Source organism: Camelus dromedarius, chromosome 11 (genome assembly GCF_036321535.1).
Source record: "Camelus dromedarius isolate mCamDro1 chromosome 11, mCamDro1.pat, whole genome shotgun sequence".
NCBI lineage: Eukaryota > Metazoa > Chordata > Mammalia > Artiodactyla > Camelidae > Camelus > Camelus dromedarius.
In genome coordinates, this window is record NC_087446.1 from 59,327,059 (window position 1) to 59,353,372 (window position 26,314).

Genomic DNA, 26,314 nt, shown 5'->3' on the forward strand with positions numbered 1-26,314 from the left:
ACAGTGGTTTGATTGACAAAGGCGTTTTCTACTGGCATCCTCCAGTGCTGAGTTGGTCTCTGACGTGCCCCAGCTTTCACTTTCTCGCCTGGTGTCACTGGTCCTGGCGCCAGAACCCCGGCCTTTTGCTCAGGGCCAGCCGGTGCCCCTTGGGGTCGAGCTGGTTTTGCATGATGCTCACACACTGGCGCTATGAGCTGAGTGTCCAGCCCACAGCCCTCTGAGCCGTCTCAGGCCGTAGATGGCTGGCCAGCATCTGTTACCAAGTTGAAACAGCAGTTTCTCACAGCTGGCTCTGTGGCACCAGGTCCCTGCTCCTGTGACCATGTTCTTCATGCTCTGCGGGGTGACGAGCAAGCTGGGGGCCCAGGAGGACATTGATGCGGGAGGGGGCTGTAGCTTCACCTCTGGCATCGGGCCAGATTCCCCAGCAGCTGTTCCTGCGCTGATGGGATTTGTAGAGATAGTGAGGGCCAAAGAGGACGAGACTCCATCGTGTGAATGCAAGATTGCTTCCAGATGGTTCTGGTTAAGAGTAAAGCACACCAGGATTCTTTCTTTAAACAAAGCCTTTTTAACATTTATGATGGTCTAATTTCAGGGGGCAGGCTGGGCTGGTAACCTGAGCTGGCATGGCTTACTTAGGAAAGAGAGTTCTGCATGGGGAGACACGCTCCTCGCGTCCTGGTCCTCACTCTGCCAAGGTTCTGGGGCCTTGGGCAACTCCTGGGCCTACGTCTGTTTACATAATACCTCCTTTGCTCCTCACTGCCAGCCTTCCTGTCTGGTAGGGGATGGGCTCTGCTCTGTTCTTCAGAGCTTCTGGAAAAGACAGATTCCATTAGGAAGATTCTGCCTCTCATTTTTCTCCCTTGCAGCCCTTAACTCTTTCAGATTCTAACTTGATGACACATCTGGGTAATTGTTCCCACCATCTATTTCCCTTAAAACCAAGAGCAGATCAGACTATTTCCCCCCCGGGAACAGAGAGGAGTCCACCACCATTTTCTTCTCTCAGTGCTCACTACTTTTCATGAAGGCAAAGGATATCTTTTCTATTCTGTGTACTCTCCACCAAAGTGATGACTAACCACCTGTGGCCACTTAAATTAATTAAAATTAAATAAAAGTAGAAATTCATTTCCCCGGTCACACCAGCTACATCTCAGTTGCTCAGTAGCCACATGTGGCTAGCAGCTCCTGAAGTGGACAATGCAGACATAGGGCAGTTCCATCATCACAGAAAGTCCTACCAGCCGGCACTGCAGTCTAGGTAATATAAGGGTGCGGGGCTGATTGGGATGGAGCTCGGTGCCAGGTGCTGTCTGTAACTGAATGTCCCAAAAGCAAAGAGTTAAAAAAAAAAAACAGCTGAGCACAGAATGGTGTGAACACTTTCTGTGGCTTCTGGCCCCCAAACTGCTGGACTCTGAATCTGAAAGCGGGGGATGGGCCTCCCTCCACTTTTCAGCTCTTCCAGGGCATCATCAGTCATTGTGTTTAGGGATGACTCATCCGCAGCGTCCCGCCGTGGCAAGCCTGCGGGCCAGCCTGGAGGAAGCCCCATTCCATCTGCGCCGTCAGTAGCACTCCTCTCTTGCCCAGCCGCCTCCCAGGCTGGTGCCAGCCTTTGGCGCTTTGACTCCCCTTGCTTTTCCTTTCACTTCTTGGAGAGCATTTCAGACCTTGAGGATTGGAATAAAAAGCAACTTCACTTCCCACTCTTCCCATTCTGTTTGGGGTGACCTTTATTCTCAGTCTGCAGTCTGGAGCCCAGCTCGGGGGTGGAGCCCCACAGCCCCCCAGGCATTGGGCTGCTTCTGGAGAAGCAAACGTTTTCTGGAGAGAATGTCACTGGAGGCAGCCCCGAGCGAGCGGGGTCTAGAGCGGCTGGGTGGAGTTTCAGAAATACTGTAGATCCGGCTTCTATCTTATTTTTTATTGCTCTTTTCAATGCCCTCGACAGCACATTCAGCAGGCTCACAGGGAAGTGTATAAGCAGATTGAGAAATGCCACAGAATGCTTTATGAAGCCAGCTCTAGAGCTGTACCCACATTTAATATAAATTGATTTATTGAACCAAGCACAGGAGCACTGTTACAGAAAACCCCAGGCTTTATCCCCAGGAGGACCACCTAGTAAAGCAGCCCCAACTGACACTCCTCATTAGCTTTTCCACTGATCCCCAGGCAGTTTTTAAAGGGGCAGTGTCCCTCCTTTGGGCTGAATTTATATGTTGGCTGAACCTGTGGGTCTAATTAGCTCAGCATTATTAGTCTTACTTGGAAAGCCTGCAGTTTCTAACAGCTTGACTTTTGAGCTTTAAAGAGGACCTGGGAAATGCAAATGCTGGCCTGTTCCTTCTTCTTGATTTTAATCACTTTTAACCCAGTCTTTGGAAATTTACCTGCAGATGTCCCTGACTCTCATCATTGTGGCGCGGAAGGATTTCCAGGTCCTGCCTCGGCGCAGATTCTGATGTTGCTGTTGGGCCGTAGGCTTCACCAAGGAGTCTTTTTATACTCACTGGAGAAATAGCACATTTTAATTTTGTAATTACTTCACGAGAGAGCGGGCCATTCCTGATTTAAACCTGGGATTAATTTCCCCCTAGCAACTTGTATTTTCATAATTTAATGATTATGGGCCACCTTGGCTGCAGTCTGATCGCTGAAAGCAATCTGGAAATCTGACTTTGTGGAGAGAGGAAGGGCTTGGCTGGCATTTCAGAGAATTTTAACCCCAAACCTCAGGAGATTGTCTGGGGCAGGGACTGGCCAGGACAGAGATGAGGTGCCTGGGAAGTCCCCGTGTTCCATGCTCCTGTGGGGTCCAGGGCTGAAGGCAGAATGGGTCAGCCTCACATCGGGAGGGACTGCTCCCGGGTTCCTGGAGCCGTGATGATGAATGGTTATTGGCGATGTGCATGTTCTGCATCTTTTCAAGACCTGCAGCTCTAGCTGCAGGAGCAGCAGGGAGGAAAGCCGGCCCTGCTGTGTGTAGCACATCTCCCGACAGTGATAAATGACTCCGTGCTCCCTGCCCTCCTCCCTGCCGCTCTGCCCATGAGGCCAGCGGAGGCTGTGACGTCTTTACAAATGGTTGGAAACCAAGACAGACAGACATTGTCAGGCCACAGGGAGGAGAAAGTAAAGAGAGGCCCAGCTGGCTTGCTCCCTGCTGATCGTCCAGGCACCCTTTACACACTCGCATGCCTCTCCCCTTTAATGATAGGTGTAAGCATATTGTCCTTAAAGTGGCCGAACTGCTTCTAAGCCTTTCTTTCCGCCTCAGACCCTCTGAACAGTCACAGCACTTACCCATACCGGTTCATATACTTCTCCGCCACTTCTCCCCAGTAACCATCGTTTGGGGTTGTTCAGTCCATGTGTGAGGGTGACTTAGCTCCAAGTCATCTGGGGGAACTTTTAGGAAGTCAAGTGCTTGCACAAATCCCTGTTAAAATAGCTAATGTCCTTTTAGCCAAGGAACCCCAGGGGACACTGGCTTCTGTGTTTGACAAACCTTTATTGCACACCTGCAGCATATCAGACATTAGAGTTGTAGTTTAAGAACAAGAGATGTGAAGCCAAACCACCTGGCTGGGACAAATCATGTCATCTCTCTCTGCCTTGGTTTCCACATATGTCAGTGGGGCTAATGACAGAACCTAATAATGGGCTGGCATGAGTTAGTATGTTCCAGTGCGTCAGACAAAGCCCGGCTTGTCGTAAATGCTCTACGTGTCTGTTAATGCAGTCATTAGATGTGATGGAGGGTGGAAGAGTCAGCAAGGTCTGGTCCTTGACTCGGGAGGTTTACACCCTCATAATAAGTGTTGAGGTGCTTGTTTCTCAGTTGTAACGAGGGGCTAGAAACTTAAAAGAAAAAGGGAGGCAGTTTATTTATTTATTGAAATATAGTTGATTTCAATGTCATGTTTGTTTCAGGGGCACAGCAAAGTGATTCAGTTATACACATATGTATTTCAGATTCTTTTCCTCTATAGGCTATTACAAGATATTGACTATAGTTCTCTGTGCTATACAATAAATCCTGGTCGTTTATTTTATATAAAGTAGTGTGTGTATATGGAAGGCAGTTCAAGAGAAGCAAGACACTGAAGCAAGGTCAGGGTGCGCTGGCCACTTCCGCCGGGCAGCTGCTGTCCCAGGTGAGCACAGGTAACGGGGGCCCTTCTCTGTGAGAAGACACCCCCTTGGTACAATTGGAAGCCCTCCTGTCCCTAGGGGCTGCAGGACAGGGTGTTTTTAGTTTATTTGTGGTTTTTTTCTTTGTTTGTTTTAGTTTTTTTTTATTTAATCCATACACAGATTTTACGTCTTCCTCTATGCTGGGCACCTTTTGAGGCACCACTGCAGCCCTCCTGAGCCATAGCCGAGCAGCTGGGTTACCCAGCCCCTTAGTGCCCGAAGCGTGTCCTCGCAAAGGAAAGATCTTATCAGAAAAGACTGCGTCCACTTCATAGAGATGGCCAGCTAGCCCAGGGACAATCCCATTTTTCCTATAAATCTTTTCTTAAAATCTCAGGAGCGAGGAAGGTAGAGGTGTTGGAATTTGTGCATTAATAACTAAAGCAAGACAGAATAGAGGGCTTATGAAAAGGGGGTTTGAAGAAGAGACCGTTGGCTCACTTGGCTGTGGAAGAGGGAGCAGTGGCTTTGAGGAGGGGAGACTGGGACTTGGGAAGACTACATGGGGGAAGTTGTGTTTGAACCAGAGGTCTGAAACAGAAGTTTCAGGAGGGAAGGACATTCTGGGCAGAGTGCAGCGCAAGTAGAAGCCCAGAGGCATGAAGATAAGTCTCGTGTTTGGGGAATGTGAGAGGCAGAGGTAATATTCAAAATATTTTGACAGTCAGCATGGAGGAATCGGCTCCATCTGGGTCCTAGAACCCCCCTGCTGTGCCAGGCATTAATTTACATCATGGGGATTCCAGGGGAGGGTCCGGAGCAGCAGATGTGGGCAGTCGGGGGCTTGGGACAGTCATTACTTGTCAGCCAGCACAGAGGGATGTCAGGGTTTGAAACCCCTATACGCACTTATTAGTAGGTATTGGCTAGATAACATTCCCGATGGCAGCCTAAGGCGTAAATTAGGGAAACTCTGAATGCCATGCTAAGATGGCAATAACATAATTTTATCTTTCCACCCATAAGAGCTCTACACCTCTGTAAGGTCTGAAAATGACACACAGCGGGACAGAAATACAGAGCTGATGGTGTATTTAGAAGGACATATGGGCCAGTCCTCAGCCTACTTCTAAGATCCTGTTCTTAAGGAAATTCCAAAGAAGTGAGTGCTACAACACTCCGACAAAGTTCCAGGTACTTTGCCTCCCTGCCAAGGAGACGTTTCCCTGTGTCCGCCCTACATGGCTTACGTTATAAAATTCCTCTCTTACCAGAGATAGGTGAAGTTTTTTCTTTTCCCTGCCACTTCTTCTCTGCTCACTAGGTTTCAGAGTAGGAAATTAGTGTTGCTGGGTTCAAGGTGACAGTCCCATAAAGGCACTAACCCACCGTGGCCTGGGGGCATCCTTGTCAGAAGCAGCTGGGTTGCCGGTTTAAAACCCCCGGGTTCTGGGCTCACCTCAGGAGTCCACATAAAATTGGAGGCCCACCACTCCACACTCTGAAAGATCTCATCCTGCCTTCATGTTCCTCTGACCTTTAGATGAATCAATCCAAGACTTATTCAGAGCACGTGTAAAGTTTTAGGTCTGTCCCTCGGTGAAGCGCTAAACACACATCTTTTGTAAGGACTCAAAATGCTGGTGAGACATCTACTTTTTATTCTTCGCTTTATTAATACTCTGCCAATTCTGGCTTCAGATTCCACTGGGATTAAACCAGCCGTGTCAGCCTCCTGGGGCGAGCCAGTGCTGTTCCTCCTGCTCAGTGGCGTAAAGGACAGCGCGCTGGGCGCCTTCTCTGCCAGTGATTGGTTTTAACCGTCACTTACTCATTCAGCAAACTGAGTATTGTGCTGGGCTTTGGGGAAACAAAGATGAAAACAGTGCTTGCCCTCATGGTGCTTACAGTCAAGTGTAGGACAAACTCAAACCCAAACTGTCAGAGGAATGTTTACCCACAGTGAAGCTTTTTCATCTGGGTTGATTATTAAACTTTCCAGAATCCCTGAAGTTCTGGAATCTGTTTTGGGTTTTTTTTTCTTTTTTAAAAACAAAACAAACAAAAAAAAACCTCCCAAGTGATTCCTGTATATTCTTAAATACTGACCTTGACCAGCCCCAGGCATTCTAACCAGGCCTGTGAGCAACAGCTGTGAGAAACTAACCCGCACTGGGCAGGCTGGCTCTTCAGCAGGTTTGTGGCTCCAGCCCTCTGCTGATCCTCCTGCTGGTGCTTGGGAACCTCCTTGTCCACCTCGCTTGGCCAAGGACTGTGCCCGGCAGGGGCCTGTGGGTGGGACCTGAGAGGGGGATAAGGGGCGATAAAGCCCTTGGCGCTGTAACAGCGAGTCAGATTTGAGTTGAGCCTTTCTTTTTCCTTATTGACGCTTGTGCCCGTAACCCAGCTCAGACTGAATACCTGGGCTAGGTCTGGAGGCCATGCTCCCAGGGCATCGAACTTGCTGGTTTCTCATCCCTGTTCATCCTGAGTGGTACTCCGCCCTGCCCACCCCCCGCCCCCGCCTAAAGTTTTCCAACCCTCTTGGTGTCCTTGGGTCACCCGGTGAGAAGCTGAAAGTCTCTCAGTTTATCATCAACAGAACACCTTGAGAGCCAGACCTCAGGTTAAACCTAATTCTGCAGCGCCCTCGAACATCCACCTTACTGCCGCGAAGCGGCAGCCTGAGCAAGTGGTGTGTTCCAACTTCCAAGAGACTGACTGCTGTCAAAACTTGGAAAGGAGGTAGACTTTAAAAATTTGTGTGATAGACTCTGAGGATGGAGATCAGTAATGAAGCAGTCCTGTTGCATGTTACGCCACGCTGTGGTATTTACGCAGATTCACAGCTTTCCAAGAATGGGCAGGGAACCGTGGTGAAGAGCACAGGGCCCTCTGCAGCGGATCTGGCCGTGAACGTCACCTCTGTTGTTCCCTAGCTGTGTGACCTCCATTTTCTTCCTTAGTGAATGGGCTTAATGTTAATACCTGTCTTACAAGGTGGTTCTAAGAATCGTAAGAGTTGTTAAAATAGAAGCGCTTAGAACCGTGCCTAGCGCGGCGCGAGCACGCCCCACGTGGTGGGCGTATTAGAACTCTCTACGTGTCGGGTGAGGTGATGGCAGAAACCTTAACAGTTGCTACCTTTGCAGGTCCATCCCCTAAAGCAGTAGGACCACCCTGATGCCGGAGCCGAGGGTGCTGTGTGGTCCTCCCACCGCCAAGGCTGGCAGCCATGGCCCAGGCCTGTGCTTCTTACCCTGGGGCTCGAGTAACGTGGGGCTTAGCAGAGGATTCCAGAAGAGTATAGAAATCCACAGGATAAGCGTCGAATTTCCCAGAAGGTTTGGGAGGGGAGAGGATATTTGTGTGCGTTGAAATAAATGATGGTGTGTATGCATATGCAAAATTCTCATGGCTTTTTAAGATAGAACAGAAGAGCGGGGATACTTGAGCTTTGCCCAGGGCGGTGTTACTGGCTCACAGGCGCTTGAATGGAAGTACTGCCAGGACGTAGCACCGGTTGGAGGCCCCAGGTGGAAGGGCTTCTGCCTGGGGTGCTGCAGGGCTTAGTGCTAGGGACACAAATGCCCGTGCGGCCCAGGAAGGGAGCTTTGTAAGGCAGGGCTGCAAGGCGGCGTGGAGGACTGGCCTCTGCACTAAAACCCTCTTTGTAGCAAACAGTTTGCTATTTTCTCCCCACTATTTGTAGACACGGAGTCAGTTTTGGTTATTTCCTGATTGGTACATACTGACTTGGTCTCATACACCATACAGGCCAGTGTCGATGAAATTCATGTTTGTTTCAGGATGAGTGGTCCCTGAGGAAGCGGAAATCATTCCATATTTGTGTGCTCATAAAACAAGGATCTCGGATTCATACCTGTGGGAGATTTAAATGTTATTGATTAGAATATGACGCTCTCCTCGCCAAGTGCTAATGCACACCAAGTGGATGCCGCCTCAGACAGAATTTCCAAACCTAAAATTTCCTTAAAAGTCATCCAGGATGTTTTACCCTGATGTATCATTGATCCTGTTTTGCATGTATGCATGATTGATTATGTTTTCAGGACTGATTCACAGCGTTGTCTTCCATGTGAGTCCTTCTCCGCTGCTAACTGTGGGCCCACAAGTCAAGAGACGGCCCTTCGTTTATTCAGCTCCCTCTTCCCAGCAGCTGTGCTAGGGCCCGGCACCGGCGGGTGCTCAGTGAATACTGCTGGATGAATCCGGTGGAGCCTGTCGCTCTCATCCGGTCAAAGCCTGAGCTCCTGATCTGGAGCTCCTAGGAGCGGGTTCTTTCCCTCTCCCCACATTTCCAGCTGTGAGGAGGGGCCCGCTCGGGGGTGGCAAAATCGACTTGGTGTATGGAGATGAGCATTTTAAACAAGTTAAGCAGCACAGGGAGAAAAGTCAAAGCGGCTGTCACACGGTAAGGGTAGATACTGACTTTTGTGGTATGTTTGGGTGGACACTGGGTTAACAAGATTGACAGTGTCTTTGTAAGTTATGAAGTGTGAAACCTCTAACCCAGTGGAGGTTCCCAGGGAACAGGGAGCAGTGACATGCTCTGTTGCCTCTTGCCATCACCCCGAGGCCTGGCAGTAGGAAGAGGAGTGTTTAGGCCAGAAGAGAGACATGGTTACCACTCCCAGAACTCCAGGCAGGATCCGGTTCAGGGATGCTGAAGGGAGCAAGGGGAGAGGTAGGCTTTGTCCCAGGGCTTGTGGGCCACCCCTCCTCATCGGTGGGGGAAGGTTTCCTAAAGGTCAGCTGCAACAGCGAGAACAGAGCTTGGGCCCCAGCACGGAGAAAGTTTCTTGCAGAGAGCAACAGAAGGTTCCCCCTTTCTTTTGTTTCCCATCACAGCCGGACATACCCAGGCTAGGCTGCACTGCACCTGCCTGCTCTCTTCAATGGTATCACCAAATATGAATCACACCCTTATAATTCAAGCATGCTGTGTGTGCCTGAATCCAGACTGTTGCACTGTGTTAGCACCAGCACATCAACTCGTCTGTAGCTCAGGGCCTGCAGGCATCAACTAACTTAAATGACAGTCCAAGGACCAAAAGGAGGAAAGTGAAGTAGCATTTGTTTGTACAGCCTTGGCCTCACAGGGGCCTTTCCTAGGAATCATGGAATCAAGATAACCCCTGATGACAATTCCTAGCACTTAAATCCAGGGACCTAATGCATCAGAATATGACCTCATCCCTCAAAACTTAGATTTACGAATAAAGAGGGTCTGCTGCCGCAGTGGCGAGCCCACGGCAGAGATGCTTCTAGACCCTCAGACTGCCTGCCGGGTAGGGGACGCTTCTCAGCCTCCTCCAGCTCACCCTGGGACCCCACTGCCTGGCAGTTGAGGGGCATTTTTCCCGCAGATTAAGATTTGATCCAAAGACAAATTTAAGAAATTTGAGGTTAGGGAGGGTGTGCAGATTTCTTAACTTGAATCTTTAAAACCAGGAAAAGGGGCCTCTTAAAAGTTAAGACGTAAAAAACGTAAGAGGAAGACCTGACAAAATACCAAAAGGTTAAAGGAAACGCATGCCCAGATGTTCCCGCAGCGAGGGGCAGAGGGGGCCGCCCGCTACGGGGTCGCCCGCGGGAGCAGGAGGCAGCCCCCGCCAGCTGCGCTCTGTGGTTATTAGGCTTTGGGCTTGATCCCTTTGGCAGTACAGATGGCTGTCAGGAAAGAGGAAGCATGAGGTGACTGCCAGTCCTGCGCTGCTTTTTCCAGGAAGGTCTGGGGAGGATGGGTGCAGAGAGAGGCCAGTCGAGGGAGAGCCTCAGCGGATTCTGTGAATTGCATAATTGGGGTCATGCCAAGCTCTTAAAAGCCGCATTTGGGCTCCAGGCGTGTGTCTGTTCCTGACCAGCTCGGCTTGGGGGATGCTGCATCTCGGGTCTTCTGGGATTCAAACTTCTGCTGAGATTTGGTTGTAGGAGGGCAGTCATGGGGACCAGAGACTGAGACGCCATGTCCACCGTCCTCCCATCTGAACGTGCTCAGCCCCTAGGAGATGAGCCTCTGTCTGCCTCGCAGTTAGTTTCTGCTCTGGGTCGAATGAGACTTCCTGGAGCTTTTACCTCCCTCTGACAAGGGCGAGAAGCTGAGGGAGGAAATTCTCCAGTTATGACTATTTTGGACCAAACCCGAGGCACGTGCTTTAGATTAGGAGCCCTGAGATATCCTTCTGAGTCTCTGAGTCTTCGCTCTGCAGTGGAACCATAGACCTTTCTGGATAAAGTTGCACAGGGGCTGTCCTTTATGCTTTGCCGTCATTAGCAACAGTAGGGAAAGCATGAACTGGGGTGTCCTGGGCGCTCTGCAGGAAGCAGCTTTCCTGGGGAGATGCCTGTGGTGACCAGTTATCCACGCCCTACCTCCGCGGTGAGGAGAGAGGCTCCCAGGACCCCGGCAGCCGTGACTTAGAGCTAAATAGCACCTTAGCCTTCCCCAAGGGCTCTCCCAGACATATTTGCATTTAATCCTTGCAAACTTCCCTGAAGAATAAGAGCTGAAGAAGCAAGTTCAGTGCGGTGGTGGGACTTTCCCAGGTTCACAGGGCTGGTCCACGTGAGGACTGAGCTGTGACTTCCGAACCTCTGACTCTCCGCCCACAGTGGGCTCTGCCAGGCGGGGAGAATCCAGGAAGAAAGACTCTCCGGGGAGGAGAGACATCCAAGACTGAGTCGAGAGGTCAGCGAGTGGAAGAATGTGACTCACTGGTGTGTGTCATCAGAGTCACACGCAGGGGTGGTCGAGAGGAGTTGGTCCCCGAAAGAAGAGGGTCCATCACAACCCTAAGAAGGGGTCACATTCTTACATGACTTTGAAGTCCCACTCAGGAAATTAAGACTGAGGGAAACAAGTGGTATTTCTATCCCTCTTTCTAGTTTAAAGTCATGACTGAGGAGAGAAGGGAGATCATGAGAAGTGGTCTGTGGTTGATGCCAAAGCACAACCTTGGGGTCCGTGGTCTGTGGGTTATGAAGTCAGAGTGGGGGTCTAGCTGGAAATGGAGGAATCCAGCAAAGACGAGAGAGAACTTTTCCAAGTGGGGGACTTGCCTTCACAAGTAGCCTTTAGCCTGAGTTCATATGAATGAAGGAGGTGTCTAGACAGCACCGTAGACCCTGGAGGACCACTGCAGCCAAAGCTACCATTTTGGAGGTGATAGTTGGGAATTATCAGGAGAAGGTAATAAACAAGAGGATCATAAATGCCATTTTTTATAGTTTTGTTGGTGATAAAAGGGAACCTAAAATTTTAATATAATGGGGTGAACAAAAATCCAAGGTATCACTGATAGGACTCAACCGCGAATTTCAGCCATAGAAAAGCTTTCTGTTAAGGAAAAATATACAGGGGAAGCCAAGACTCCAGTGTATCTTCAGGGGGAAGCTCGTGTGCGAAGGAGGAAGCCTTCATTCATTTATTCATCCTTTTAGCTAGCATCTCCTTGACATCCACGATGTGCCTGCACGGCTGTCGATGTGAGGATATAACAGTGAGTAAGACAAGATCCCTGCCTTCACGAAGCTACTGTTCTAAAGGGGGAGGCAGAATATCAACAAGCAAATTAATAAGTAAGGTAGTTTCAGATTGTGCTGTGTACGTGCCATGAAAAACTGAAGCAGGAGCCGGGAGCATCATCCTTTTAGAGGAGCAGTCGGACAAGGCACTCTGAGTGATGCCCGGGAACTGGAACCGGCGCTGGGTGGAGCTGGAGGAAGAATGGCCCAGGCAGAGGGAAGGGTGAGGCCCCGTGGCTTGTTAAAGAAACAGCAAGAAGACGAGCGTTACGAGCATGTGGCAGAGCATAAAAGGCTTCAGAGCAGTGTCACAGGTCAGACCGTGGAGGGCCTGGTCGTTGGGCTATATTTTAAGGTGCTAGAAAGCCAATGGAGAGTTTCAAGCCGAGGAGTGATGACTGGATTAAAAGAGAAGCCATTGGGGAAGATGTACTGGGAAGCCTGGCGGCCAGTCTGAAAATACAAGCAAGGGGTTTTCTGATAAAAATGACAAAACTGACAGAGACAAGAGGTGTTCATCCTGGAGGAGTCCTATAATTGCCCCCCATCAGGAGGGTGAAAGGACATCGCTGTGGCTGTCGGGGGGTCTCTCGGGTTCAGATGTTCAGAGAATGTGTCAGAAGACTCCAAGGAGCAGCACACAGCCAGCCACGCCTAGGGCAGGAAACAGGTGCGCCTGTGAGTGAGCAGGGGCGGCGGCCAGCGCCAGGGAGCCTTAGAAAGCAGTCATGGAAAAGAAAGCAAGAAGACTCTCTGCTTTTGTTTTTTAAATACGTAAAGAACAAGAAAATACATTAAGGGCAGAGTAAAGCCACTGCCTGGGATAAGTAGCATTCACTGATTCGCTCACTTAATCGAGTATTGTTGGGCTCCTGTGATACACGGGGCACTCTTTTAGGTACTGGGGATACCACAGGTAGCAAAGCGAGAATCTCCATCCTTGTAGAAGTAAAGCAGGGGAGGGCAGGGTGCCCAGGGGAGCAGTGGAGAAAATAAACAGAGAAGGGGCATAGGAAATTTAGGGGTGGGGAGCGAGTTTTCAAAGAAGGTCATCTGATTACTTGGCTTTTATTTCAGGTATGATGGGAAAGCCGTTGGAGGGTTTGGGTAGGGTAATGACGTTACCTGACATTTTAAAATAATTACTCTGGTTGCTGTGAGAATAGAGGTAGAGGACAAAACTGAACAGTTTCCGACACCTTCACTGCCGTCGCTCCAGCCCTGGCACCACCTTCTCTCGCCCAGAGTATTGCAGGGAGGCCAGGTGGGCGGCTGCAGTCCTGTGGGCAGAAGAAGATGCTATGACATGTGTAAACAAAATACTCAGTTCCTACTATGCTTCCTTCTTATGAGAGGATCAAGAAGGTGAGGAATTCTAGGCTGTTAGCAAGAAGATTACTTTAAACATTTGCCACAAGTGGAGGCTGGGTCCCGAAACAGGTGTAGCCAGAAGGTAGTTAGAAGGGGTGGGGGGAACCAAGGAGGGGGCCTGGCCTGAGAGCCCCAGCAAGGGAGTCCGAGGGGAGGAGGCTAGAGTGCGGATCTCAGGGGAGAGGGTGGTCTTGGTGCAGCCCACGTGACCAGGTGCCGAGGCAGGTGAAGAAGGCCACCAGGAGGAAGGTGGGATTTGTAAAGTCGCGATTCCAGAAGCACCATCAAAACATAAGACTGCTGAGGATAACAGCAGGGGCAAGAGTGGGGCAGCAGCCTGTGCGCCCAGACCTAAGTCCTCAGAGAGGGCGGGAGAGTGTGCTGAACAGTGAGGGGGTGTGTGAGCGGACAGAGGGGCAGTGAGCGAGCCTCAGCCTGGAAGGGTGGATCTGAAGGGGGAGCAGTCACTGCCTCCCTCTTGCCTTAGGAGTACGAGCAGTCGGAAGGATGAGCATCCACTGGAAGTGGTATCATCTGGGGAACCGCTTGGATTCACTAACAAGCCAAACTCAGTTAGCAGTCTCCACCTTTTTGATGGGGTTTCGAAGCTGGTTGATCATGGCAGTAGTGTCCATGGACGTATTCTGACTTTGTAGGAAACTCAATGGTTTCTTCTTTTAGTCTTTGGACAAGATGGAGAAACACTGTGTTGATAATAGTTCAGTTAAGTTGCTTCATAGATGGCTTGAGAGCTGCACCCAAAGGGTCTAAATTCATGAGGACAGTGTCTCTTTGGATCAGTGTTTTCAGGTTTTTTAAATCCTGAATCTCCCCCCACCCCCCCACCCACTAATTAAAACATGAATATCTCGTTGTCTCCCCTCTAGTCTTGAATGCTGTCTTCTGTGCCTTTCTACCAGAAAAGAGCAGTTTTTCGAATTGCACTTCCCTTCATCCACTTGCCTTCAAGAAATGTTGGTACTTGTCTGATTAGCCTGGCCTGGAGGAAGGTCTCTAATGGCTTGGTTCTGCTTAGCATTTTTTTTCAATGACCCAGATGAAGAGTTGCTTATCAAGTTTAACGTGACATAGCGTAGAAGGACAGGTGATTTTTTTGGATGAAAAGATACGAATTCAGACATCCCTTGGTGGGTTGGAAAAATGGACTGAAACTTGCAAGATGAAATTAATAGAGGCAGTGGAGTTTTCCATTCAGAGTAAAATTTTCATTGTCTAAGTGTCAGCTGGAGGAAGATGATGAGTCAGGAAATCTTCTCAGGATTTTTTTCTTGTAGACTGACTGGGCTTTTTGTTTGGTTGGAGTTTTTGTTTGTTTTCACTCATCGTTTCAATCTAGGACCCTAAAGCACACAGACACGTGTATTGTGCATAATGCAAACATAAGCTGCAGTCATTTTAAAGAGAGCAGGGTCCAAGCCAAAGAAGTAATCATTTCATTCTTTTGTGGACCACATTTTAAGTGTTTTCAGTTCTGAGTGCCATTTGTTGAGGATGCTGACAAATGAGGAGGCTCCCAGAGGGCCCCTCCCACAGCATTTGGTGCTCAGTTAATAAATATTGGTTGAATGGATGGTGACTTGAGTGATTAGGGATGGTGCCTCAGGTCCTGTGAAGAACAGTTGACGAAACTAGGAAAGAGGAAACTTGGAGAAAAGAAAAAGGAAACAAATGTTTGCAGAGCTCTCAAAAGAAGAGAGACTAGATTTATTTCATATTTTTCCGGAAGACAGCCCCAGGGTACCATAAAGTCGGTCCTGTAAGCTCCCAGGACAACAACTGTCTCCAGCAGCCCATCTGATGACAGCGGTCAGGACCAGCGGGAGGGGTGTTGCAGGAGGGAGTTGGGGCACAGCTGACTTGGTGGCCTTGAGGTCTCGTCCAGGGCGCAGCATCTCCTAGGAGGCCCAGAGCAGTGGGGCCTTGTCTTTTCAGCTTTGCAGAATCAACACTGCAAGGGGAACTATGACACGTGCTTTAAAAAATGTTTAATGGGAACTGCTGTGGATGCTGCCTGGAGTTAGGGAAAGCCCTTTAATTTATTTTAGCCCTTTTAAGCCTTGCGTTTCTTCTTTCACATCTCATCCTTTCGTCAGTTGGCCTCCTAAATATTCATAAAGGAATCGACTCCAAATAAGAGTTAGTCTAAAACTCTTTCCTGAGCTTTTCAGCTTTGCTTTCTTGTAACGAGTAATTATTTGAATACGGTGTCTGGTCATTTATGTCGCTGTAAAACTCGTGAGTGATCTGTTTGGGGAGGTTTTTAAAAATTTAATCAGGATTTTAGACATAGGATCTGTTGTGGAGGAATAGACATTTTCTATTAATCTTGGGTCCCGGGGCCCTCTGTGTCTAGAGCTCTCTAGCTGCAGCCTCTGCCTAGCCTCCCACCTCCCCCAGCTGGGGAGAATGGACGCCCAGGATGCGTGGGAAGCAGACAGACTGAAGCCCGCAGCCTAGACATAGATTATAATGTCATATGAGGAGCAGAAGCTGTGGAGGCCCCTTAAAGCATAGGGACCAACTGTGGGAGGCCTGCTGTCCGTGGACAGGGCTCTGTGGGCCTCCGGGCCCCGGCGGGGAGGACCCGGGACGGGCTGGCAGGGCGGGAGCATGGACTGCTGCTTCCCCGACTTTCCTCTGTGCTCCCCTGTGGACTGTGTTGCAAGACAGCTACTCACGGTCACCTTCTGCTCTGCCCCTTCCTCTTCTGCCAAAGTCCCCCGTCATCAGAGGCCTGCTTTTCACCCACTGAGAGGTGGACAGGAAGGGTCTCATTTCAGACTCTTTAACTAGAATGACAAACCCCTAGACCTAAGTCCTGACGTCACATTTCTTTGGTGTGTTTTCTGGGACAGTTTGGGTTTAGCTTTAGGGCCACTCACACGGGATACGATCTTGGGAGAGTAACTTAACCTCTCTGAGCCTCAGTCTCCTGCTGTGTAAGACAGGACGTTGCAGGGTCCGTGAGAGATTTTAGACACGGTACACGAACAGCCAGCCCAGCGTCTGGCCTGTAGAAGGGAATCAGTCAGCCACAGCTTGCTGGCACTGTTACTAGCTGCCATTAATCTACACAGTCTAATCACCTTGCCAGTTTTAACTCTTGAGTGTTTTATTCTTTATTCAAGACTTGAACTGTGGAGGGATGTCCACCTACCTTCACGTGATGAACTGTGCTTAAGGCTCCGAAGGCCCGAGGAGGGGGGTGTGCTGTTCTTTCTCTGTTTATAGTTATTCATGCTGGTCACTTGTTGCGGTGGGTGGAGAGGGCTCATATTTGATTGAAAACCAACAGTGGCAGGAACCAAATAAACCTTCCTTTTCCAGAGTTGTCTTTTCAATTTTTATTTTTGTGTTGTTCTCAAAAATGCAGGACCAGAGGCTAAAATAGAATATTAGAATTTGCAGTGGCCTTGCTGCTGGGCGTGACAACTCCAAGGTGGGCGTCTGCCGTTCAGAGCTGTGGGGACAGACTTCACTCTCCTGCAATTCTCCACCCTGAGAGAGCTGGGTCCCCCGGGCTGGTGGTGGAACAGAGGACAGCTTTCCTCGCCACCTTTTCAAGCTTGTTAAGAGTGCTCTTAGCCTGTCTCCGCTGAGCCCTAAGTAATTTCCAGCCAGTGATTCTAGAGCTGCCGCCATCTGCCTCCTGCGTGATTCCAGACTCCTGTGCCTAGATCTCCTGGCCCCAGCCCCTCCCCAGGGACAGTCCCCTCCGTGTCCTCTCTCGATCTGAACCTGTCTTCTAACTCTCCTCTGTTCCTTCCGAGCCCTGTTTATGCCCATTTCACAGCCTTTCTCAGGCCATTACCCCCCTCTCCTTTCAGTCCCGTAGTCTGTTATCTTTAGGGTCAAACCGATGAGGGGCTTATTGCTCAACCGATTGTGAATGTCAGCTAATGACCTTGGTCTACGACAGTGGTTCTCAATCATGGCTGCCCATTAGAATCACCAGGGAAGCTTTTAAAAATTTTCCTGGTGCCTGGGTCCCAACCCCAGAGGTTCAGATTCGATTGCTCTGAGGGGTGACCTGAGCATCAGGATTTTGAAAGCCATCCCTGGTGATCCCCTTTGCAGCCAAGACTGAGAACTGCTGGTCTGCAAACTCATTCAGTCCCTAAGCTGAGTGAGTTCTAATAATAGCTCTGTTTGTCCCTCGAGTGACTTGTGCACCACAGTGTTTGAAATAGTTCACGTGAGTACAGAAACATCGAAGTAGCTATTTCCACTCTGTGTTAATTTGGTAGATTGAGGGAGGGAAATAGTACGGTTCCTTTTTTGAAAATTCCATTCATAGCATTTGAATGGAATGGGCTCACTTGACAGCAGCAGCAGTAACTAGCTTTTATCAAGCCTTTGGCATGTGCCAGGCACGGTGCTAATTACTTCCTAAGCCCTTTTTAATCCTCGCAGTAAGGCCACGAGCGACCCCCACTGTTTGCCCGCTCTGATTAACGAGGATCCTCCGGAGGTCCAGAGAGGCTTATCCACTCGCCCTGGGCTGCACAGAAAGCAGTGCTCGACTGGGCACCGCCAGTGCCAAAATCTCACTGACCCTCTGTGCACCAGGAAAGAACCACTTAACCAAGTAACTTCCTGGGAAATGAGGACGTGCCTGCTTTAGCTTTGGAGTCGAACCCTTTTTCAATTGGGTTGCATTCTTCTGTATATGAATCACCTCCATGAATTTGATGTCAGATTCACTCCCAAGCTGCCTAGATAGATCCAGGACCAGGAGACTAGGTCACAGATGAGGTTTTTCCCATGCATTCAGGAGACATTATTTTAGTGTATGTGCTGCCAAAGTGAGCACAGGAGGCATTGTTTTAGAAAGCATCTTGCTTCTAGCCTCTCACCCAGCAGAGCCTACCCCATCTTTTACTTGTCTTCCTACTACATCTCTGAGGAAGTGAATGGGCAATGCTTTCCCCATTTTGCAGAAAGATGTGCCAAGTATTACTTACCTACTGAGTATGATAGCTACCACTACGTGAGTACTTACTGTGCTAAGCTCTTTGCATCCTGTGTGGTTATCTTCACTTCACAGGTGAGGAAACAGAGACCCAAAAAGGCAGAGCTGCTCGCCCAGGGTGATACCGCTAGTAACTGGGTCCCATGTTGTTTGCTTGGTTTATTTATTTATTTTTTTAAACTTCCTTGTGAGTAAACTTGCACGACGTGGCCTCCACCTGCTCTCTCACCGTAGTCTGGCCAGCCTCCGCTGTGTATGCACTGGCATCTGGACAACCATGTCTGGAATAAACCACTGAAGCATAAACTGGATTTTCTTTCTGTGTGTCGAATGGCCATTTAACAGCTATCATGAAACAAAGGATTTTTCTGCCAACCTTGAATATCATACTGAGGTCAAGTGGGCCCTACATACTCCTTCTCCAGCCATCCCAGCGTGCGGCTGCTTTGGCGTAAACAAGCCCGGGAGGTGAGACCTGGCTCTCGGAGCAGGTTCGCCCTCCGTCCGTCTCTGAGCCGAGCGCTGCTGGTTCTCACAGCTTCAGACCAGTGACGGGAACCCCCCCACCGCTGCGGGGCTGCTGGCTCACGGCACGGGCACTGCAGAAACGCTCGGGACAGAAAGCTCTCTCCCCTTCTCACTGAATGTGAATATGCCAGCTCATTTCCTCTCTCTTCAAGCATATCAAGACTTGGTATTTTCTGGCTTGTTAAAATATGTACATGCACACACACAATTCTGTAGGGAGAGTAAGTCTTTGTACAGAAAGAGACTGGCAGTGTGCTGAGCGGATGGCGTCTCAGGGAAAGCAGAGTGCCTGGCGGGGCAGCAGGTCACGGACTGAGTGCAAGCCTTTTTTTTTTTTAATGTTGTTTATCCCCCTACAGGGCATACAAAACCATTGAGGATGATGACTTGAAGTTTCCCCTTATATATGGAGAAGGAAAGAAGGTAGGCGCTGCCCTCCCGGGGCTGGGAGAACGGGGCTTCGTCTCCACGGAGCCCACGGCAATCTGTGTGTTCCCCTCAGCAGCTCGTGATTTTCCAGCCCTGACAGCTTGAAAGAATGTCACCTCCATCATCCTTCAGGCTTCCTGTCCTGAGGGTCCCAGGAGATGCAGGGTTAGGGGACGGGGGTGGTGAGCACAAGGGACTAAAGTCAATTTTGTGAAAGTAACGTCCCCCTTCCCCATCCGTCTGAATGAGTTTTTACAGTGTTTAAACACGGCCACTTTCACATACATCATCTCGTCGTGTATCTGACAACAAGCCACGAGGCAGGTGGAGCTGGCTGTCTTGTATCCCTGTGGTGGATGAGGCAGCTGGGATCCCGAGGTTAAACCCGCTCAGGCGGAGTCACATGCCGGGGAGGGCTGGGACCCCATGTGGAGCCACGGCCCCCCCCAACTAGGGCCCCACACCCCCCGCTGTGGAAGCTCGGACTTGGCAAGGCAGCTTCTCCACCCGCCGACAGGCAGGGATCCTGAGCTTCACCCTGATGAGACTCTCGGGGCCCACGGACCAGGTTCCAGGCTGAGATCGCAAAGACCATCCATCACCAGCTCCCCAGGCCCCAGTCAGAAGCGAACATTGTTGAGCCCAAGGAAGGCTGTCGATCTTAAAGTGGTCTCTGAGCAGGGTGGGAGGGGGTTGCAGTCCCACAGCCGAGATAAGGAATCTTAGAAGCCATTTCCCAGGAAGAACAGATACCTTCTGAATCATTGCATTCTTCCTCCGAACACAAATACATTTCATCTAGGTGCTGAGAGTTCCAATTAGAAGTGAAAAATGTGGTCATGTTAAGAAGAATCTTCAACTGAAATTCTTTCAGCATTTGATAGCTTTTATCAGAAAGAAGTGACTCATAAGAAAACTGAAGGATGCCTTCATGGGCAGATCTTGAGTGTGTGTGGGGGGGCATGTACGTGTGCATGTGCGCGCGCGTGTGTGTGTGTGTGTGTGTGTGTGAGAGAGAGAGAGAGAGAGCACACAGCATTAGGTTCTGGGCTCAGTGCAACCCAGTAGTGATTTCACCACAAAGAGACATTGCACAGAGGGAAATAAAACACGAATGTTTGACCAATATAGGCATCACTTTTCAAACTAACTTGCCCCTGTGCTGGAGATGGACACCTTTGACCTCCCCATCCTTGGCTGAGAGTCACAACAGGGAAAGGCTCTGTTCCTGGTGGGATTACGTGTGTCCTTCAACCCAGGGCGCACCTTCAGCCCAGCGACCTAGGTCCGCAGCTGCCGTTTTTTGTGGTGCTGAGATTCTCAGTATTGCCCTGCTGCTACCGAGTGCATTCCAGTCAGCTCAGGACCACATCCTGTTGCCCTTGTACCCCTCGTACCTGTCTAGCCTGGTGCATGATGCATGGCAGGCCGTCAGTAAATGCATAAATATTTAATAAGCTATTCAGTTATGTTCATTATACTCTCCTTGGTTCAGCAGGAAAGTGGATAAATGTGTTCTTCGAGGATTCTCAGCAGTGAGATTTAAAGAAGCGTGAGTGTTCCCAGTTCAGCAAAAAGTTCAGTTCCCCAGGACATCATGTTCCTCCAGCATTTCAGTTAACTGCGGCTTGACAGTTCTGGCGAATTCTGTCGCTGTACCTGTTGACCTATTTAAAAGCCAGTGCGGCTCCAGGTGTGCCCTGTGCCAAAATGGCACACCACCTCTGTCCCAGGACTCCGTGATCTCTTGAGATTACTTTACAACTGCAACACATCAGCCCTGTCCAGATCCTTTGCAGGGCTTTCCTCCTCCTCCTCTGCACACACCTCCCCAGAAGTTTCAGAACACTTCCACAGCTGTTAGTTTTCATTTGATTTCTGCCAGTGCTTTGAAGGACTTGTGTGGGCAGCACCTCTGGACTTCGTAAACAAGTGCAGTAACTAGCAGAAACGTCAGATTTCTTGGGACTGAAATACCCCCCGTGCTTTTTCCAGCCGGAGAAGGCGCCCCTGCAGGGAGGGGAGCAGGAAGGATGCAAGGGAATGTTCACGTTCTGAGTTGAGCGCTTCTCAGCTGGAAGGCAGCCGGGCCAGCCTCCCAGCAGGGCAGAGGGTTTCTGCCGCTGGCCTGACCAGCGGTCCCCAGGTTTCACATCTTGTGTCTACATTTCACCTCTTTTTATTCTTGCCTTTCAAAAATGTGTTCTGGTTTCCTTTCCACTTGAATGTAAACCTTCCCACCTTCCGATGTGAAATGAGCTGCAAAATCCACAGGCTTTTGGGGAAAGTAGGATGAAGATCGTGATAATGTGTTAGATTGTAGTGTTTCTTAGCATTTATGAGTTACTTTTGGTACCCCCACATTAGAGTGAGGATTCAAGTTCATGTCTTTGAACCACGACCCTACACCGGCTTTGGTGTTTATGATCCAAGTGTTCAGCCAGTGGGCTTCATTCTACCCAGAATGACTTTCCATCTATCCTGCATTTACCTGTCCGGATGCTGCCCATCCTTCTGCACAAAAATTTAGTGCCACTTCCTTCAGGAAATCCTCTTAGCGGAATTTTTACCTCCTCTGACCTCACGTAGCCCATTGTTTACGTGTCTTTCAGCACTTGGCCATATTCTGTGTATGGTTAATTAGACATGTACTTCTTAAATCTCCCTTACCAAGTTCCTTTATAGTAGGGACACGGCCTTAGATACTTGTCCCCCACTGCGTGGTGTCTGCATGTAGTAGGTACTCAGTTAATGTTTGGGTGAAGCAGTTCTGTGGCATCCCAGGTGGTAAGTCGGCTGATGGTGTGGGTGTTAGTTATAGCAGTGTTGCTTCCTTAGAGCATCTGGGAAGTGTTTAGAGAAAGCTGCAGGTGATGTGGCCTTAGCCATGAGGTCCCTGTGTACATGCAACAGAGTGATGTTTTGTTCCTTTCCACCCAGAGGGCGTTCGTGCGGATGTTAACAGGGCAGGTTACAAAGTCACTGACCGTTAATTTTCTTCAGCCATAAACTGTAGCACAGGAGCTGTGGGAGGGCAGGGGCTGCCTCTGACATTCTTACATCTTTCATCACAGAACTAGGGACATAGCTGGTGTTCAGTAAATACTTGAAGAATGAGTGTATAAAAAAAGAATGAGTGTATAGAAGATGGAGGACTAGATGGTTGGGATGGATGGGTGGGTGGGCTGGATAATGGGTGGTCAGATGGATGGATGGGTGGATAGATGGATGATGGGTGGTCAGATGGATGGGTGGGTGGGTGGATGGATGGATGGATGGATGGGATGGATGATCGGTGGTCGGATGGATGGATGGGTGGGATGGTTGATGGGTGGTCAGATGGATGGATGGATGGATGGAGGATGGATCCTGTTGGATTTGGTGTGAACTGATTTCAGTAGCTGCAGACATCATGGGTGTATTGTATTTAGTTTATTGGACACCATTCTCTCCAGTCTCTACAAAAGACATCTGAAAAGAGATGGCAGCAACCCATTAAACTCAAGATAATTGTTAGAGAAGCCACTCGTCAAGTACATAAGTGACCTTGGTGGGCCCTTCCTTGGGAACAGCTACCCACAGAAGTTAGCAGCCTGGGGCCCAGAGAGGGGCAGGAGGGAGTGGAAGATGATCGCTTCTGTCTGCCCTGGCAGCTGTACTGTGGCGGTGTACAGATTTCTGTACGTGTACTGTACATGTTTCTCTGTATGTGTGTTTCTGATGACCCTCTGCTTATACTCCTAGGCCCGAGTAATGGCAACTATTGGAGTGACCAGGGGACTTGGGGACCATGATCTGAAGGTGCATGACTCCAACATCTACATAAAACCATTCCTGTCTTCAGCTCCAGAGGTACCACATGAGGTTTTGGTTTCTATTGTGTACAGTAAAATGTTTTCTACGTTATTCCTCCCATGACTCACATCCCATTTCCAGACAGTAGCCAGCTGGGGTCACATGTGTTTCTGCGGTATGTCCCATGGCTGCTGCTTTTCCCCACTCCATTCTCTCATTGAGTTTCCTGCTTCCCACCCTCCTCGCCTCCTGCCCAGATGGCTGCATAGCCCCCTAGCGGCATCTCTTGCCTCCTCAATCCAGCCCACATATTACCATCAGGCCAATTTTCCTAAACAACTGCTCTGACACCTGTTTACTCAGAAAGCTTCAATCACACTCCAGAGCTCAGAGAATAAAGCCCAGACCCCTTCATGGAGCATTCAGAACTTATTATAATTTGGTCTAACTTAAAAAAAAAAATCTGATCTTTGTCCCTGTGCACCAACCAGAATGAACTTGTTACTCCTTGTATATGACCTTCAGTTTCCCGTATCTGCTCAGACTATTGTTTTTGCTTAGAATACCCTCCCTCCCATCTCCAAACATCCAAATTCTTTTTCTTTCTCTAGGGTTTAACTCAGATGCTTCTCCTGCTTCCCCTTCCCCAACCACAAGTCATGTCTCCCCTGCTCCAGATGCACACAGAGCGGCTGCCTCTGCAGTGTTTCCGCTTTCTGCCTGACGGCATAGCAGCTCACGTGTGGGCTTTCTCCCCTCTTGGATTTTAATTGCCTGGAAAGCTTTTATCATTCAGTCAATGTTTGGAGGAGTTGAAAAACAAGGTGTCATATATTTGGTTAAAATTTTTTCTTCTTATAATTCAGGAAACAAGTTCTGTTTTAGGTTATATTATTTTAAAAAGATTTTGCTTCTGAATTATAGAAAACTCTAAATAGTAGTCGTTTAAGGGTATAGTTTTCTCACAGAACAAGGAGGCTGGAATTTGGTGGCTGTTTATGGTGGTGTGGCCCCTCCAACATGCCAGGGCTGGCACCTCTGCTTTTTGTCCTTCGTGGTTGTAAGATGGAGGCAGCAGCTCCAAGCATCACAGTTTCTTGCCAGGCAGGAAGCAGGGACAGCCTGTCTGTCCCCGCACATGCTCACTTGCGTCTTGTTGGCCAGAACCGTGTCATGCGACCACCTGTAGCTTGCAAAGCAGGCTTGAGGAGAGAGAAATGTTTCCAGTTTCTACAGCAGAGGAGAGCCAGGGAGGTGTGAGTTGGGAACCAGCCGTGTTTGCATGCTGTGTAATTAATGGTTAAAGCAGTGCCTTGCTCCAGAAATGCCCAGGATGTTTAGACAGAGCCCCAAGGGTAGGTGCTGTGTTCTTAATGAAGGTTCTTTCTGTTGGAGGAGACAGAAACCCACTCAGGCTGACTCCAAAAAAGGAGGTGTTTATTTTAATAATATCAGAAGAGATGTTTATGGTGTCCACAAGAAGAACCCTTGGACAGCCAGGCTTTATGGGAGGGAAGGTGGTTCTGGAATCAAGGCAGCCTTAAGAACCCCAGCAGTGGGAGTCTGTCCACCTGCATGAAGTCATTCTGCCACTGATGTGACCCGCCACCTTCCATATGTCTCTGCTACCAGACACCCCAGTTTCTCCCTCTCCCAATTGCACATTACCAGAGAGGACTCCCCTTGGACCAGCTCCCCCTTTCTGCTAGGTCACCAGTGACTTCCCAGCCTGTAGACTGCCCCTTCAGGTTGCACGTCCGCTCCAGAACCGCCCAGCAGACACCCGGGCGCACCCCCTTGGCAGGGCTTGGAACAGGGCTAGTTCCTTCAGGGTCCTTTATTCCTGTGGCCGGCATCCAACAGGCATCCTGCAGCCACAAGAGGTTAAGAAGCTACTGAGAGGGAGATCTTTAGTAAAGAAGACAGCACGTTTCCTGGTATCACCCAGGATTCCGAGTGAGGTCGGCTTGGTGGGAATAATAATCACCGTTTGCAAGAGCCAGCAGAAGTCTCTCTCATAGCAGTTGTGCATGCTGACAACCATTACGACATAAAGTGTGCGAGGTTCCCTAGAAGCTGGTAGATCCCTGTTCCCTCTATTCTGGCCAACGAAAGGATCCCTGAATAACTGCTGAAACCCCTCCTGGCCAGAGAAAACCAACTAGACTCATGGATGTCTGTATTCTCCACCTTGGGAGAGAGGCATTTATCAGGCATATTAAATAGTACTGTCACCTTTCTACTTCCCAAAATGGACAGATGAAGTGTGACTTCCATGGGGGGTCGGGGGAGATGTCTCAGGAAATCAGTTCGGCATTTTGCTCCTTAAAGTAGAGTGAAAACCTTCTCACCCTGTACCCTCTTCACCTCCAACACACACACTCTCTCTCTCTCTATGTATAAAGTGAGGAGTTTGGGCTTTCAGGAGAATGATATCTATGCAGATAGGTTATAGATCTTCCAATCACTGAGCTTCTGTGGATCCCAAGAAGAGACTGCGTAGGTTTAAAACTTGGGCCTGTATGGCAGACTCCCCAAGGACTGATGAAAAATCCCATTTGGCTGATCAGAAATTTCATTGCACCTGTCCAGAGTGATGCTAATTTGCAGGGAAATGGGTTGGTCGTTTCCGTGTTGGTGAGGGATGGGGTTGGATTGAAAAGGAAACTGGCAACCTCTGGAAAAATTTAAGTGCTCTTAGGAAAGTTGTAGAGTTGAATGAAGTGTGGAGTTTTTATAATAACAATAACAAATAACATTTATTAACTACTTAGGCCAGGCCAGACAACATACTTTTTTTTTATATATATATATGCACAGCATCTCATTTAACTCTCACAACAGCTCTGTGAAATATGTATGATTATTATACCCATTTCATAGATTGGGAAACTGAGGCCCGAGGAAATGAAATAACTCCCCCATGATTGTACAGTTATTAACTAGCAAGATGATTCTTGTACTCAAACTTGTCCAGTTTGGTCTGGCTCCTTAGGGGACAGAAGCTGAGTTCAAGGAAATTTCTTTGGACAGTGTCCGAGGGACCCACTGAGCACAGGTTCAAGGGGCCCTGAAGAGAGTACCTTTGTCTTGGGACCTTAGTGACCAGAGTTTCTCAGAGAAATGTGGCCAGGCTCAGACTGAAGTTGTAGGAAATGATGGTGCAGTAGAAAAAGTAATTGGGAAGGACAGTAATGGCCTTTAGCGTTTGCCAACCTAAGCCAGACAGAATTGTGCAAAAAGAGATTGCGCACTTATAATTTAGCTTAATGGGCGTGTAGTGTAGATCTCAAGATTCCTTTGCACGAGATTAAAATTGTTGTACATTTTAAATGCTTCCAGCTGGAGAGGACTTAGCTGGAGCCAGGAGAGGGGGGAGGAAGGTTAGAGGGAAGAGGGGGAGCAGCTTGGATCAGCTACAGTGGAGGAGGGCAGAAGAAAGAGGATGGATACAGGGGACCCCTCTTCGCCAGTCTTGGGGCAGAAACTCCCTTC

The 26,314-nt window shown here is 49.2% G+C and overlaps 1 protein-coding gene across 1 annotated transcript in view; it reads left to right on the plus strand.

Moving 5' to 3' along the window:
- PPM1H (protein phosphatase, Mg2+/Mn2+ dependent 1H) overlaps window positions 1-26,314 on the plus strand; it is a 227,627-nt gene that overhangs the window by 174,330 nt on the left and 26,983 nt on the right. Inside the window, exons 7-8 of the mRNA XM_031462356.2 lie at window positions 18,955-19,018; window positions 22,769-22,876. Coding sequence (XP_031318216.2) covers window positions 18,955-19,018; window positions 22,769-22,876 — 172 coding nt within the window. The remainder of the gene's footprint in view (window positions 1-18,954; window positions 19,019-22,768; window positions 22,877-26,314) is intronic.